Source organism: Rhizophagus irregularis, chromosome 21 (assembly GCF_026210795.1).
Source record: "Rhizophagus irregularis chromosome 21, complete sequence".
Classification (NCBI taxonomy): Eukaryota; Fungi; Glomeromycota; class Glomeromycetes; order Glomerales; family Glomeraceae; genus Rhizophagus; species Rhizophagus irregularis.
The window spans coordinates 1,903,246-1,918,083 of record NC_089449.1 but is presented as its reverse complement, the minus strand read 5'-3'; the positions used below and the strand labels follow the sequence as shown (position 1 = coordinate 1,918,083).

The 14,838-nt window shown below is 32.2% G+C and overlaps 3 protein-coding genes across 3 annotated transcripts; 2 read left to right on the top strand and 1 right to left on the bottom strand.

Annotated features, from left to right (window-relative positions):
• Window positions 1-529: 529 nt before the first annotated feature.
• OCT59_013864 (uncharacterized protein) lies at window positions 530-790 on the top strand (the record flags this gene model as incomplete). Its single annotated transcript, XM_066141790.1, has 1 exon — window positions 530-790. The coding sequence occupies one exon, from the start codon at window positions 530-532 to the stop codon at window positions 788-790; it is 261 nt and encodes an 86-aa protein (XP_066001887.1).
• A 5,187-nt stretch (window positions 791-5,977) lies between these two features.
• Window positions 5,978-6,387, top strand: OCT59_013863 (uncharacterized protein; the record flags this gene model as incomplete). The annotated part of the gene is made up of 2 exons (XM_066141789.1): window positions 5,978-5,981; window positions 6,074-6,387. The coding sequence occupies 2 exons, from the start codon at window positions 5,978-5,980 to the stop codon at window positions 6,385-6,387; spliced, it is 318 nt and encodes a 105-aa protein (XP_066001886.1).
• A 1,416-nt stretch (window positions 6,388-7,803) lies between these two features.
• Window positions 7,804-14,407, bottom strand: OCT59_013862 (uncharacterized protein). The gene has a single exon (XM_025321259.2). It carries the CDS (start codon window positions 14,284-14,286, stop codon window positions 8,287-8,289), a length of 6,000 nt encoding a protein of 1,999 aa, XP_025169390.1. The 5' UTR covers window positions 14,287-14,407; the 3' UTR covers window positions 7,804-8,286.
• Between the last annotated feature and the right edge of the window lie 431 nt (window positions 14,408-14,838).

Here is a 14,838-nt window from a genome sequence, read left to right as displayed (position 1 = left end):
AGATTTTCTTATTTTTGTAAAATCATTAATTTGTATCAATTTTAATAATTTATATATTGTATATAATGTTTAAAAAATTACACTGGGAAGTGGGAACACGTAGCATTACTTACTTACTCTCAGTTAATACCAAAGATATTGATTTGGCACTAGTTCTCAGGAACTCCTAGATATCACTATAGAACAGACTATTGCTTTTCAAAGGCATAACTTCAGATGGGAACTTTATCATTGTTGTGATAAACTTTGGTTGCAATCCACAATCTTACCCTCTACGTGGTGGTAGAGGATGCTCACGCATTGCCAAACTTCAATATTAATCAGGCTAATAAGAAAAATGCTAGTTCAAACCAATCCAGGTCTAGATCATATTCTAAATCTCGTGATTGATCCTAAAAACACTAATCCTGATTAACAATCTGAAATTTCCTACTAATAATAGTAATCAAAATCACCCATCTGGCCGTGCTCATCATAAATCTAAGGACTGTAATGGCAAGAAACATTCTGTTTCCTTTTCTACCAATAAATGTGGTTTGTACAATTACCTATCTTAAAAGCTTCTGGCGATTCAGATCAGAGAATGACAAAAATAGAACACTATATCTTTGGAGAAAAAGCTCACCTTTCTTCTACTTCCTCACATCCGCCTCCTATACCTCCAAGTAGTCCTCCTATCCAGTCTCCATTTCCTAATTATATTCTGTCTCAACATTTGCTTGATGATTCTCAGATGTCTTCTGGATTGACCTCAAACATTTATTTTATTTTATTTATTTATTTTATGTGAAGCAGGTAGGGAATACACATGTCAACACCAAAGTGCCGAACTCATCCTAAAAAAAAACCTATCATCGATAACCAGAAAAAACTGAAAAGAAAGACCTATCTATAAGCACTTTCACTTACATCTAGGCAAACACACCAGGTAAAAAAAAACAAAATGGAGAGAACAAGTCCCCTTTTCAAGAAATTGTGGTACTAAACATAAAAGGATTTGGCTATGCTAATAACAAGTACAAATAATTCTAAAATTTTTGCTAAAACCTCTTTGTTCAAACTATTACCACCCTTCGCCTTCTTGTTTGAATTGTCCAATTTCTCAGATGCTTTCGCTTTCTGGTCCAACGGTTTCTTCAACTTATTACTTGTATTAGGAGCTTTAACTGAGGACTTATCATCCTTCTTTTTTGACTTCGCATTACTGGAATGAGCCTTTTTTCCTCCAGAATAATCTTTAGTCAAGGGCACTTTCTTTAGGTTAGGTGTAGAGTGTTGACACCATTGCAACCTGATCCCTTCCGAGCTCAAAACTTGATGATTATCTAAGACCTTGCGTACAGCCTCCCATTTCTTGAAATATCCAACAAGCTTCCTCTTACCTTTACCTGTTTGTATAATCTTAAACGACTTGGCCCCAAGTTCGCATAAGTAAGTAGTGGTTTTCGGTCATTCCACAAGGTGCATATAGTAATTTCTTTCAGAATGTTATAAACTACGGCCTGGAATTTCTCTCTTTGTTTTCGTTCGCGAAGACTCCAACTTGCAGAAAACCATCGCACTGGTATACCTCCTAAATCTGTAGCCCAATTATTATTAAACTATGGTGAGGAAAACGAGGACAATGCTATTTTCACTCTAAAGGTTTGGTATTTGTGCTGTCTTTTTATTGAAAGCTTAATAGGGTTGCCCAAAGTTTTAGTTCTGCTGCGATCTTTTTAGCAGACCAGGTATATGGAATGTTATATACTATTATGTCACGGATATGTTCATGTTCTTCCAGACTTATAATCACACCATTGGATGGTCCCGAGGGGTGTGATTGTAGAGGGGCTGACTGTATACGAAAAATATAGAGAAATGGGGTTTATGGACTTGTCAACATTCCCCCTGCTTTTACAAGTCATGTCAACGAATTCGTTAGAATCTTTTCATAGCGAATTAAAGAAAATAACATCTTCGTTACATGGTTTGATTGGTGCTGTTCATGGGATAGTTAATATCGATTGCAAAAAGAGATCCAAAGCCGAAAGTGCATCCTTTGATTTTCGCATCAAAAAAGTATCCACCTATGGTGTTGATGATGATATTCTCAAAAGTTCCCCTTTCCATTTCAACAATTAATCATCAAAGAGGCCTGTGCTATAATGAATCGACTTGAAAAAGGAAAAGGTGTTCCGGGTCTTACTTCTCTCAATTGTTTCTGCTTGTTTCACCATCGATATTTATTGCCGTGCAAACATATTTTTCACAAACACATGTACGGCAATAAATTGTTAACCGCCGAAGTATGGAAAATGTTTCATCAAATGTTTGAAGAAAGTGGGTTCAAGGTATATGAAAGTTGAAAGTCCTTCATAGAATATGTTCAAACAGAGCAACAAAAAGGCGCTGAAAGTCAAAAAATTGCTGTAGGTGAATTAACCAAAAGAATGTGCGATAGGTACTGGCATGTTGAAGAGATGGGTGATGTTGAAAGAATGCAATCTTTTATTTCTATGTTAGAAGCCTTTGTGGATCTGATCATCTCGCGTTTTGATAATAATTCAAGTGGAAAAACTTAAGATTATTTGATGCTTAATGCTTGGAATTCGCAATAAATTTCATTGATATGAAAATACATTTTATGATTTTTCACAAATTTTTTATGTAAATATTAAAAAAAAGTTACATTTAAAACTTAAATAAAACAATAAATATGGATGGCTTTTTATTTGATTTTTTATTTTTTTATTTTTTTTGTTTATAGAATCTTACATTTTATTTAAAATTTAAAAATTTTTTTTTTATTGATTTATTGATATTTTTAAGAAATTTTACTTCGCGGCACACATTTTTTTTCCGATAAAACACGTAACATATATGGCAAATCCCGAAATCAAATCACGTGATTTCTCCAGCTTTAGACGACCTCCTTTTTTGGTTTTAAGTAGAGTTACACAATTTAAATGATTTATTTATATGTATAGTTAATCTAAACATAACACCCACATAATTGCAGTGTTTTTTAATATATAGAAGATTAGGTATTCAAAAATAAAAAATAAAATATAGATTTTTAATTCTGGACGACTGACCTGGAAGGTATACCCGTAAGATGGTTTCCCACAAGTTGGACTTTACAAGAAAGGAAACAATGTGAAAAGTTTCAAGCCGTTATTCATGACATTCTGAAGGATATGATGATGGCTACCTTGTGGATTGTCTGTAAACTGGCTGAATTTTTACGAAGTGTGGTGTTAGCCAAGTAAAGGAAAGAGGAAACTTGTGGCCTATTTTGAGAATTGGGAGACCACACTTAAGGCCTTAGATACACCACAGTTTTTCATACCTGATGATAAGGAGTTGAAATGGTGTCAACACACCTAAGGTTGCTTGTCTAAACCTCTTCAAAATCCTACGATTAGTTTTATCAAAATTTTACTATAGATTTATTATAGTTTCGGCAGAGTTTCGGCAGTTTCGGCATTTATAATAAGTTTCGGCAGTTTCGCCTTTCTCCAAAGTTTCGCCAGTTTTTTAATATAACTTTAATATAGTTTCAGCAGAATTTCACTTTTCGGCAAAACGCCATCTTGCCTAAACCCCTAGGTTTCGGCAAGCAACCTTAAACACACCATTCTGAAGCATGAAGACTAAAAATACCCTGGACAAGAAGAAATCTGTAAGAAGAAGGATAAACAACAATCCTTGACAAAAGCTTCTATATAATTTAGATTATTTTTTTAAGCAGAATAGTTTTTGATTTTTTTATTTCTACTCTATAAGCCTGATGCTTAGGAGCAGGTTCATCACTGTTTCCCTTTTTTTTTAACTACCCAGTGTGTATGGGCAGTTCTTTTTTCGGCGGAGGGCAAGGTTTTGTACCAATGTATACGTAATTTATTATCATGTGCGTCTACACAGAATTGTAACTTTAGTGTCTTAGATGCTTATTAGACTTTATATGTACTGCACCTTAGGTAACTTCTTTTTAGAAATAAAATAAAATAGATTTTTATTCCTATTTCTCCTTTAGAAGTCTCAGATTGGTCCCATTGGGCCTCTTTATTTTCTTTAAAAAAACTATATTGCTTGCACATTAGCGCTCCTTTCATCTATTCTGATGAAACTTCATTGCACTATCACTGCTTCAATGGATCTATACCTATATTCAATTGCCTTATTTACTTTGCACATTCCCATACTACAAAAACGTTTAATCTTTATCCTATCAGATTTGGTTGATGAACAAGTTTCTCATCTTCTTTTATAGTCCTTGTATACTTTGTGTTTTTCCAATAAATGAGGTCTGGGAAAACCTTCCAAATGGTTTTTTGATTTAATGAACCATGTCACAGTCTCTGACACTAACGGTCTTTTGCAAGATTAATTTTTTCCTACCACTTCTACTGTGTCTTTGGTCAAGTCTTTTCTCTCTTCCTGTAATCAGTTTGACAGCCACAAGAGATGTTGGGATTGTCTTAATTAATCCTAATTTTTGGTAAACAATTAGCGATCTAACTTCAATGACAATCTTGTATAGTATTACACTAAATTATAGATGATTCTTATCTCCCAATAAACTGATTCATCTACATTGGTGCAATAGATGTAATCTCAATACTAAGAAAACTTATTATAATAACTCTACTACAATATTGTATGGTCACAGTCTCCTTGCTCACAGCTATGGTTTTTTGACCAAACAGAAACATGTCACTGCTTTATTGATGAAAATTTCTTCTACAATTTTATGGTCTATAATCAAGAAGCCTATTCATGAATACAAAGAGCATCTGTCAATCCTTCCTGATTTTCTATGTTAGCCCTCCTTATACTAACAACTTGCTTACTCCTGCCTCTTTGGCTAAATGTGTTTATGCTGATATTAACCTTATGCATCTTGATGATGCTTATTACTCTTTTTATACTGATGGTTGGAGGTTTTTATGGGTTGGAGCTGGATTCAGATTCATGATTTGATTCTGTTGCCACATATGCTCATGGTCCTATTAGACATTGGTCATGCATGGAAGCTGCTGTTTATGCAGCCCTTAAGCCCTTTCAACTGTTCCTGATGGTGCTTGTGTATCTCTGTACGAATTCTCAAGCTAATCTCTAATTATGTCATTTTGAATCCCTGTCTCACTTACAAAACCAAAAACTTTAAGCTTTGGTCTTCAATAAAATAACTCATAATCTCTAAGCATTTCATGATTATGTCTTACAAAATTACAGCACATTCTGATAACTACTGGAATGATTTTGCTGACTCCCTTGTCAATTCAGCACATACTGTGGATTCTGCCATTCATATCTCTCAATTTGAACAATCCTGTAATCACGAACATGTACTTTTTTATGACTGTTGATAGAAATGAATTTGAGACATTTATTGAAACTACCATTCTTTGCATCGATTGGGATTTTACTTGAAAAGCTTTAATTCAAGTATCAGTTATTTTTGACACATTTATATATGTGCAATCAGTAATCAATTTTCTTTTTTTATCAAAAACATCTTTTTCAGAAACTTTTCAAAGCAGTATATATATATATATCTTACATATTTATCCAAATTACCATGTTGGAATTTTTCTTCCACTAATTGGTCTACTCATGGTCTCATGCATGGATTTATTCCTGCACAATTTTCTGATATTTTTTCTGACCTGGCTCTTTCATATGCAAAGTTATTTCTGCTATTCATAACAATTTTATCCACAAATTACGCAGACATGTATGGGATGCCCGTATCATTGATAAAAGCCATTGGAAATGTTCTGTTAATATCTCAACCACTCTCAAAACTCAACCAAGGCTTTCTAATTTGCCTAAGTTTACATATTTATCTTTTTCAACTTTACCATCTCCAGACAATAACATGTTCAAGGCTTACATTGGTTTAATCACTATTCAGGTTTTCTGGGTCATCTAATGGTGCTATTGGATAACTGCTTTTTTAGTAGAACTGGTTTTGGTATCAATTTTAATAATGGGTGCACTTTTATAGCATAGTTGCATCTACTGTATTTAAATATATCACAGAGGATGATCTAAGGAGTTTATTTTTATTTTAATCACTTTTTAGGAGTCTATATAGCTTTTTCACTAAAGAAAATTCGCTTAATTATACCTAATCAATGTAAAAATAACAACAGTAATCCCAAAGGAGCCCTGCTATTCGAAAAAAAAGAAAAAGCAGCCAATGGCTCTTCTTCAGATACTTCCAGTTCAGACACTGAACATAATAAAACTGACAAAACTCCTCAAAAAAGAACTAGAATTACTTCAAAAGTTGATATGGATGAAAATTTTACTGCCGATATAGCAGTGGCAGATATGGGTTTGGATACTTTCACCTCCCAGCCTATATTTCTCATTCCTGCTGGCCCTTCTTCTTAAGATGGTACTGTGCAAAATGCAGTCACAAAACACTTCACCTAATTCAGCCAACGTGTCATTATAGAGATGTGATCTGGATGAAATTTACAATCTGTAATCTGCCTAGATCAGTCCAGATTATTATAGGATTATTCAATTTTTTGGGTATCTTGGCATTCAATAATTATACAGAGATGCACAATAGTTCATTGGCAAAATATAAATTTCACATTATCATAAAATGAAAATGCCAATTTTTGACATTTTGCTAAATATCTCAGCAACCAGTGATTGTACAGAAGTGTACACACCATAAGGGGTAATCCTGGATACTTTAACTCCTTAAAATTAATATAGATTTTAAAGTAATTTATTTATATTAAATCATATGATATATTTCTATTTAACTTGATTTTTTACTGGTTTTTGAAAAATTCAAAATATCAAATTTTCAAATTAAAAAATCATAAAGTGGTCTTACAATTTTGCAATCTGCTGTAATTATATCAGTTGGAGGTCTTCTGACGAATGAGATTTTTCAGGATAGTGGTTGCGATTTAGATTAGAAAATATTTAACATTATCAATTATGGTTGATGTCATGATTTGAATAATAAAATTCACACGATTTTTTTATATTGCCATCAGATTTTTTTTTTTATTAATTAAGTTTGATCTTAGCTTTTGACATATAAAAATTTTTTACTCTCAATTATTAATAAGTTAATTTTTTTTAATAATAAAATTATATTTTTAAAAGTTGCAGGCAAATTTAAGCATAATAAAATACTCTAAAAGATAAGTAAATGGAGTCCTATTTTGACCTATATCTTTTCATAAAATAAGCATATCATAAAATCCAATGTATGAAATTGATATTTTTTTTCTAAATTGATATAAATAAAAGATGCATATACAGTCATCCTCCCATATAATCACACCCTTCAGAACCATAAAAAAATGGTATGACTATAAAAATTATATATGATATGATTAAAGGAAAGGTTTTTTTAATAAGTTTATTAGTAACTTAGAATTAATATAAATGTGCTTATAAGGGAGTTGTGATTATACAGGGAGTAACTATATGGAAAGATGACTGTATTTTGCTATTTTATTTCTATCTGTTTAGTATAATTATTAATTACTTAACAGTACATATATAAAGTACTTTAATACTATTTTAATAATATAATAAGCAGTTTAATAAATTAATTATATTAGAATAATCCTGTAATTCTTTACTTTTTGTATTTATATTATACAAAATATTTGCAGAAAAAAAAAGTTTATATAATCAAAAATAGAATATAAATAGAATATAAATGAATAAAAACATAGAATTTTCTTTTATTTCTGATAAATATTTTATTAGCAGATGAATTTTACTATAAAATTATGCATAAAAGCATAATGTAAATTATAAATTTACCAGAGGTAAATGTAAAATTAATCCTTTTAATAATATATTTTTTTTTAATTTTTTTAGTAAAAAAAGTAATAAAATTAAATAAATGACTAAAATAGGTTTTGTATCAAAATAATTACTGCATTCCATCCTATTCTGGATTTTACTTTTCTAAAATATTTTTCTTCTACTGTTATTAATAATTTTTAAAATGGATATAATGCAGTAATAGTAATATATAAAACAATGCTTTTTTTCTAATAATATTTAGATCAAATGTATTTAAAAAATACTTTTGCAATGTTTTTTACTAATTAAAATTTTAGAAATAAAAAATAATTTTTGATAAAACTATAATACATTTTCAGTATAATAGAAAAAAAATATTATTAATATAATAAAATAAGTAAATGATTATCTATTATGCAATCAAACTAACAGTTAATGGTATAATTAAAACATTAGTATTACATGCTTTCAATAAATATTACATTTATCCAATAGTCTTTACTGTTAATTATCCCATCGATCAACATTCAAAAATTCATTTCCAACTTTTTCTAAAAATTCTTGAAGTGCAACCCTAACATCTGATCCATCCACACCAATTATCTTAATTGCTAATTGATAAAAATCTGGTATTTGTTTCCTTAATCCGACTAATCTTGTAGTTCTTGTATCATGAATTTCTCCGGCATCATCATCAAACAAATCAGCATCACTATCTGCTCGCTTTCCAGAATCCCATTTCGTTTTACATAATTCTCTTAGTACGATTATTACTAATGGTGACCAATTTGTCATTTCTCGTTGTTGCTGACTAGATACTGGTTCATTAATTAATCGTATAAATTGCTCAAGCACTTTTGTTGATTCTTCTACAAGTGGTGGTAATAAATCCCGGTCTGCATCACCAAATGTTCGGTATAGATCATAAAGGATCGAAAGAAATACAGATAATGCAGATGTTTCTTGTTTCGTAAGGTTTGGCATTTGCTGAACATATCCTTCTTTTAATAATGCACGTCGAAGGTCATGGTTTGCATTAAAATCATATGCAAATTTATATGAATTATAAAGACATCTCAACCATCGATTTCGATATTCGGCTGGCATTCGCGCAAGATAATGAACTTGTTCTCCTTGTTCTCTTGACGCTGCGTCATTAAGAGCAAGATCTCGTACTGACTGAATGGCAGTAAGTTGTGCCGCACATTTGATAACTGCATGAGCGAAATCGATATCAACTTTTGTAGTTATAGCTGCTGTCTGAGCAGGTGGATATGGATTCTCATTTACTAGAGAATCTATAGAATCTTCTTCAGATCCATTTGGAACTTGGTTAACTTGGTTGTTACCGCCTACATGATTCAGTCTAACGTTAATTGTTTCATCCCTGTGGTTATCAGACGCAACTGTATCCACTTCCAAAAGCTCTTTTGGTGTAGTCCATTTGAAAATTTCCTCAAGTGTATTAGTCACTATTTTCCATGTTACGTTATCGAAGCGAATTCCATTTCTGGCTATTAAATTATGGAAACATCGAATACCTGTTTGACCCAATTTTTCATTTCTACGTTTAAGAAGTGCCACAAGTAAATCTAATAGTTCTACTAGAAATTCAGGCTGTGTAACGAATATTTCATGAAATCGAGCATAAAGATCTACCATCAGGCGTATTGTTTGAATCCAAACTTCTGCTGTAGATTCGCGTCTCCTAAAATCAACCGTTGAAGTTTGTTGTGACGGAGTTGGCTCCTTAAGATCTTCAAATATAGGCATAATAACATTTCTAAAAATCTTTATCCAATATGTTATCTCAAAAAGATGACCAGTAGATTTTAATATGTCGAAAAGAGCTTCTAACGCTTTATTTCGGACAGTTTGAGATTCTGAATCTATAACTAACCGAGAGAGCCCTGAAACAACGGGGAACCATTTCAAAAAGAATTGTTCTTCTTCAATATGTTGTAATTTCTTTTTTGTCAGCGTAGATTGTTCAGTGGTTTGTGGTATTACTATCATATCTCTCTTGTTTTCAGTTTTCCCAGATGTACTATCCACATCCTTTACTAAAACTTTAACACACCCTTGTAGCATTCTTATTGCTTCATTAACAAGTTCCTCTTCCTTTGCATTAAAAGCAAATTCCACGATGCAGTTTACAAAATCAACAAAGGCTGGTCCAATAAGATCCAGATGTTTTTGGTAGACTAATCTAGCAACGGCAAAAGTATTCTCTACTAATTGAGGATTTTCATCAGATGCAGCACGACCAAAAACTACAAAGATGCTCTTCCAACCAGATTTAATGTTTTTTGCACGAGCAGAAATCATTTGAGTAAATGATTGAATAATAAGGTCATGTATATTTGGTGATGGATTATTTTTAATTATGTGTTCAAAAGGTTTCATAAATTCACTCTGGGTATTATAATGTGATAACTCATCTCTTTCCAAAAATTTCATGCTCAATTGTCTGAGAGAATCAATAGCAAAAATAGCAACAATATCATTAGGGTGACATCCAACAGTATTGAAATGAGGTTGGAGAATTTTCCAAATTTGTGTCCATTCAAACCGAATTCTTGACATATTATAATATGCAATTTCAACAATACGCTGCAAGCTGTACATTCTTGGTGACGTTCTTGAAAAATTTACTTCCTCAAGAGAAACTGAGCACAATGCACCGAAAAAATGAACAATCGCATCGCCACTCAATTTCACACTGTTTGTAAAAATTCGGTCGATAGCTATTATTGTACTTTGTGATTGAAACTCCTTCATAACACCCCCAAGTGAACCACGACGTGTTTTGCTAATACTCTGTCGTGAGGCAGAAGTTATGGATGACGGATTACTTGAAGAATTTGTAGTAGATTGTACGACATTTTTATTATTTTGTGGAGAATAATCCAAACCACTTAGCCCTTCTGTAGTATAAACGACCGATCCTGTTGAACTATCAATAAGTTGATATCGCTCCATCGTAGATATTGTCTTTAAAACAATGAGCCATGAAGATTGTAGACCTTCACCGTAGGAATTAGCAGCGGAAAGTAACGTTTTTATCGCTGTTACATTTTTGGACCTCATTTCATCAACATGATTTAAACCCGTCAACTTAGCTAATGAAGACACAAAAGCATCTCTTTCAACATCCATTCTAAAGATACTACTAATTCTTATAGCACCAAGAAATCCTTCAAGACAAAGTTCGACTGATTCTTGATTTGCTTGTATAAATTCAGCTGCTTTAAAATACCCATTTGCGTCAGCTTCTTCAAAAACAAGGCTAAGAGTAGCCATTAAAGGCCAACATACAATTGCAAACATTGGCTTAACATGATCTGCGTGCGAAGCACTTCGCCAAACAGCTGGCGTATGACCTTCCCTGTTACTCTTCAACAATGCCTGACTTTTCTTTTGCATCTGTGAAATTTCTCTCTCGTATAGTTCTTGACGTTCCCGATCATTTGCATGGCTAATTGCAGTTTTTGCCACTTCTGATATTTGTTCTTCCTCCATAACAATTTCGTTATTTGCAATCTCGTCAAATATTTCCCCCAAAAATTCATCAGGTAAATCATTATTATTATTAATACCTCGATTATTCTTAGTGAATTCGGATTTATCCATGCGTCTCTTAACTTGTGCTGAATGCTGATCAGTATTTAGCATAATAACGGAATAGGCAAGAATATATGCAGTATCTGCATTTGCGAATATATCTGGATTATTTTCACAATAACGATCAGCAAACTTTTCCATAATCCGATCAATTTTTTGTGATTCACCGGGTAATCGAAATGTCTGTAAAAATACTCTCAAGGCATCAACAAACCCCAATCCCATGAAATCCATACGATCCACAAAGGCATGCATGATTTTGATAGCTTCTGGATCACCTTCGCCTAAATATTCACCTATAGCAGCTTTACTTAAACCTGGAGTTGAAGATAGGAAAGATATTATGCTAACACTATCATTTTTTAAGAAACCATTCCCTATTAAAAAATTAAGCCCCTTAGTTGGTTTTGCGTTGAATAGCTTAATACCTTCACGTAAAGTTTGTTTACGTGACATGATTTCTTGGTATTGTGCTGGATTATCTTCATAATCTTCTATACCAACGCTACTTCCACTAGAATTTGCATGTAATGTAGAAAAATTTACATTAAGCAAAGGATTCTTCGAAAAAATTACTGGAGTTTTGTCTTCTGAAATATCAGGCGAAGGATTACGAGGTGAAGATTGTGGAGTCTTTATGCCATTTTTTCTTTCCAAATCCTTACACCATTCAATCAAAGATTTGACAATAGCTATTAAACACCTTAATCCTTTCACCTTCAGTATCTTATCCTGTAATGCCACCAATTCTAGATTTGACGAATTTGTACCCATTAAATTACCCATTGTCGACCCGCTTTGACTTTTTGTGCGGATTTGCGAGATTTTAGACAATGAAGTTACTATATGTTCGAATACGCTAGCCATTGAAAAATCACAATCGTAATTCAAATAAATATCCAGCAAAATCTGCGGCTTTTGACATATCTTAATTAGACCTTGTAATACTAAATGTTTTTGCTGATAAGTCGCATTTGACATATCTAAGAATCTTAGATAAATTTCGCTAAATAGTACTTCCAGTTCTGTTTTCAAAGGTGCACGATAGTATCGTAATAACATTAAAAAATTAGAAAGTGAAAGTTCAAAAAGTTGTTCATTAGATGAAACCCCATTCTGTGATAATGAAACACAAAGAGATTGACGAATTAAATTAATAAATAGTTCATCAGACTGAAAGATTGGACCGGAATTATCCAACATTGATAAAATTAATTCTAATACTAAAGAGCGACCGCGAAGATTTATTTCTTCATTTTGCAAATTTTCGGTTGAATCAGACCGCATAGATAGTTTACAAAATAATTTAAAGGTTAAATAAAGATCTTTACGTAAAATAACCAAGGTTTCATGAGACGCGTCTTGTCGATTAGGTATTGTTTTAGATTTCTTTCCAGTGTTGAGAGGAGGTATCGTGATCTTAAGATCTTTTTTGGATGCTAAAGATGATCTCCTTCTTTTTAAAGGCGCTTTATCCTCGTTTAGTATCTCAGATGATGTATCCTTTCCTTTAATTGTTGTAACAACGGGCACGGCATCAGAAATTTCATTTTTACTTTTAACCCCATTTTCCAATTTCTTGTTTAATGAATTTTGTTCTAGATTTTTATGTTCCAATTCAAAAGAATTATCATCTTTTTTGTTATTTCCTTTCTCATCTCGCATTTTTTCAATTATATCCTGTGAGTTAGAATTTTCGTCATTAATAACTTCATTTTCTATTAAAGTACTTTCGATAATTTCTGACGACGATTCGGAAATTTCCCCTATACCATTTACTGACTTTGAACCAATAGTTGATTCCGATTCAAAAGTTTCAATACTATTGTTCTTATTTTCAACACCATTTTTTTCCACATTACTTTCATTATCTAACTCATGATTATCGTTTTTTTCTTTGGTTAATTTAATTTCTGAAATTGTTTCTGCGCTTTTCGCAGCTTCCTGTTTTGATAACTCAATAGAAAACTCCTTCCATCTCGCAACAATTGCATTTGAAATTTGAGTTAGTTCAGCTTTTGCGGTTGCTTGATTTACTTGACTTTTTGAGAAACAATAAATGTTACAACACGTTTGAATAATTTTTAGTAAACTAATTCCGTGAACAGGACATTGTTCTGTAGTAACAAGTGTAAGTAAAACTTTCAATATTTGAAGCTGAACAGTATTATCAGTTTGAGGACCAACAAAACCAATACAAACTGTATGGACAACATCATCAATTAATCGGGCAGGATTAGGAAAATTGGAATAGCTACTTTCCTCAATTTCATTATTATCATCGAAGGGCGTTGATACATCGATATGTGATATATTATTTGTCTCACTAAACCCACCATTATTATTATTTTTTTTTACTTTTGAATCTTTCTTCTTTGTTTGTGTATCTTTTGGAGGTGCAATTGGATTTAACCCTTTAAAAAGCCCGTGAGCAATTACTTTTTGTAAACAATCTAGTGCTAAGATCCTTATATTATTTGGCATTGAGTTACCACAAGCAAGCCTAAATGGTTGCCAATAATTATCGGCCATGATTTTTGGTAAATCTTCTCCAGCACGCGCAAATAAACTACTAGAAATGGATATTCGTCCGTTTCCGCCAGATAATAAACTAGGAGATGCATTTTCGATTGATTTGCCCGGCGAAGAACTACTTTTTGTTTTTCCCTCCTTCTCATTAGTTTCACCGGAAACTTTTTCACTAATTTCATTCGTAATTCCGTTTTGTTTATTTTTGTTTGAAGCATTTTCTTTTGTGATTATATCTATATTTTGTAGTAATTGTTCCAAAGCTGTAGAACAAACTTGTTCGAGCTCTTTTTGCTTTGATGATTGAGCCTCGGCTAACAGCCTTTCCAATGCACCCTTAAGGATGCTCATTGGTAAAGTTTACTGTAAAAATGTAATCGGCTAATTTTAATTCTCAAAACAGTCCCTTTGATTAAGCTCTAACTTTTCATATTACAGACAAATAATTTTGTAAAAAGATGTTTAATCATTCAAGCCACAAAACGCATAGCCTGAACTAATTTTAACCGCAGTTCCGTGAGGCAGTGCAGTTTCAATAATCACATGCCAAAAAAAGCCTCATACGAGTTTACTTGTTTATTTGTCACGTTTTGTTTCACCAAACTAATAAAATTTGTATAACATCAATTAAAATTATTTGAAGATCCTTATTTACTAATAATTTAAATCGGCTATTCTACGTATATATAGAACTTTTCATTTTACCAAACCTGCAGTAAACTATTATTATTTTTTTTTCTTAAAGGGAGTGATGGTTATAACCTTGGAAAAGTGAATATTATACAAAACAAAGCTGGTATCCTACTCTACAAAGTTTTATTGGCAATGTAAAATATACCTTATAAATATAAACTAAGAAAAAATGGGAGTGAGTATACATGCTGTCCAAATTATTTTGGGATG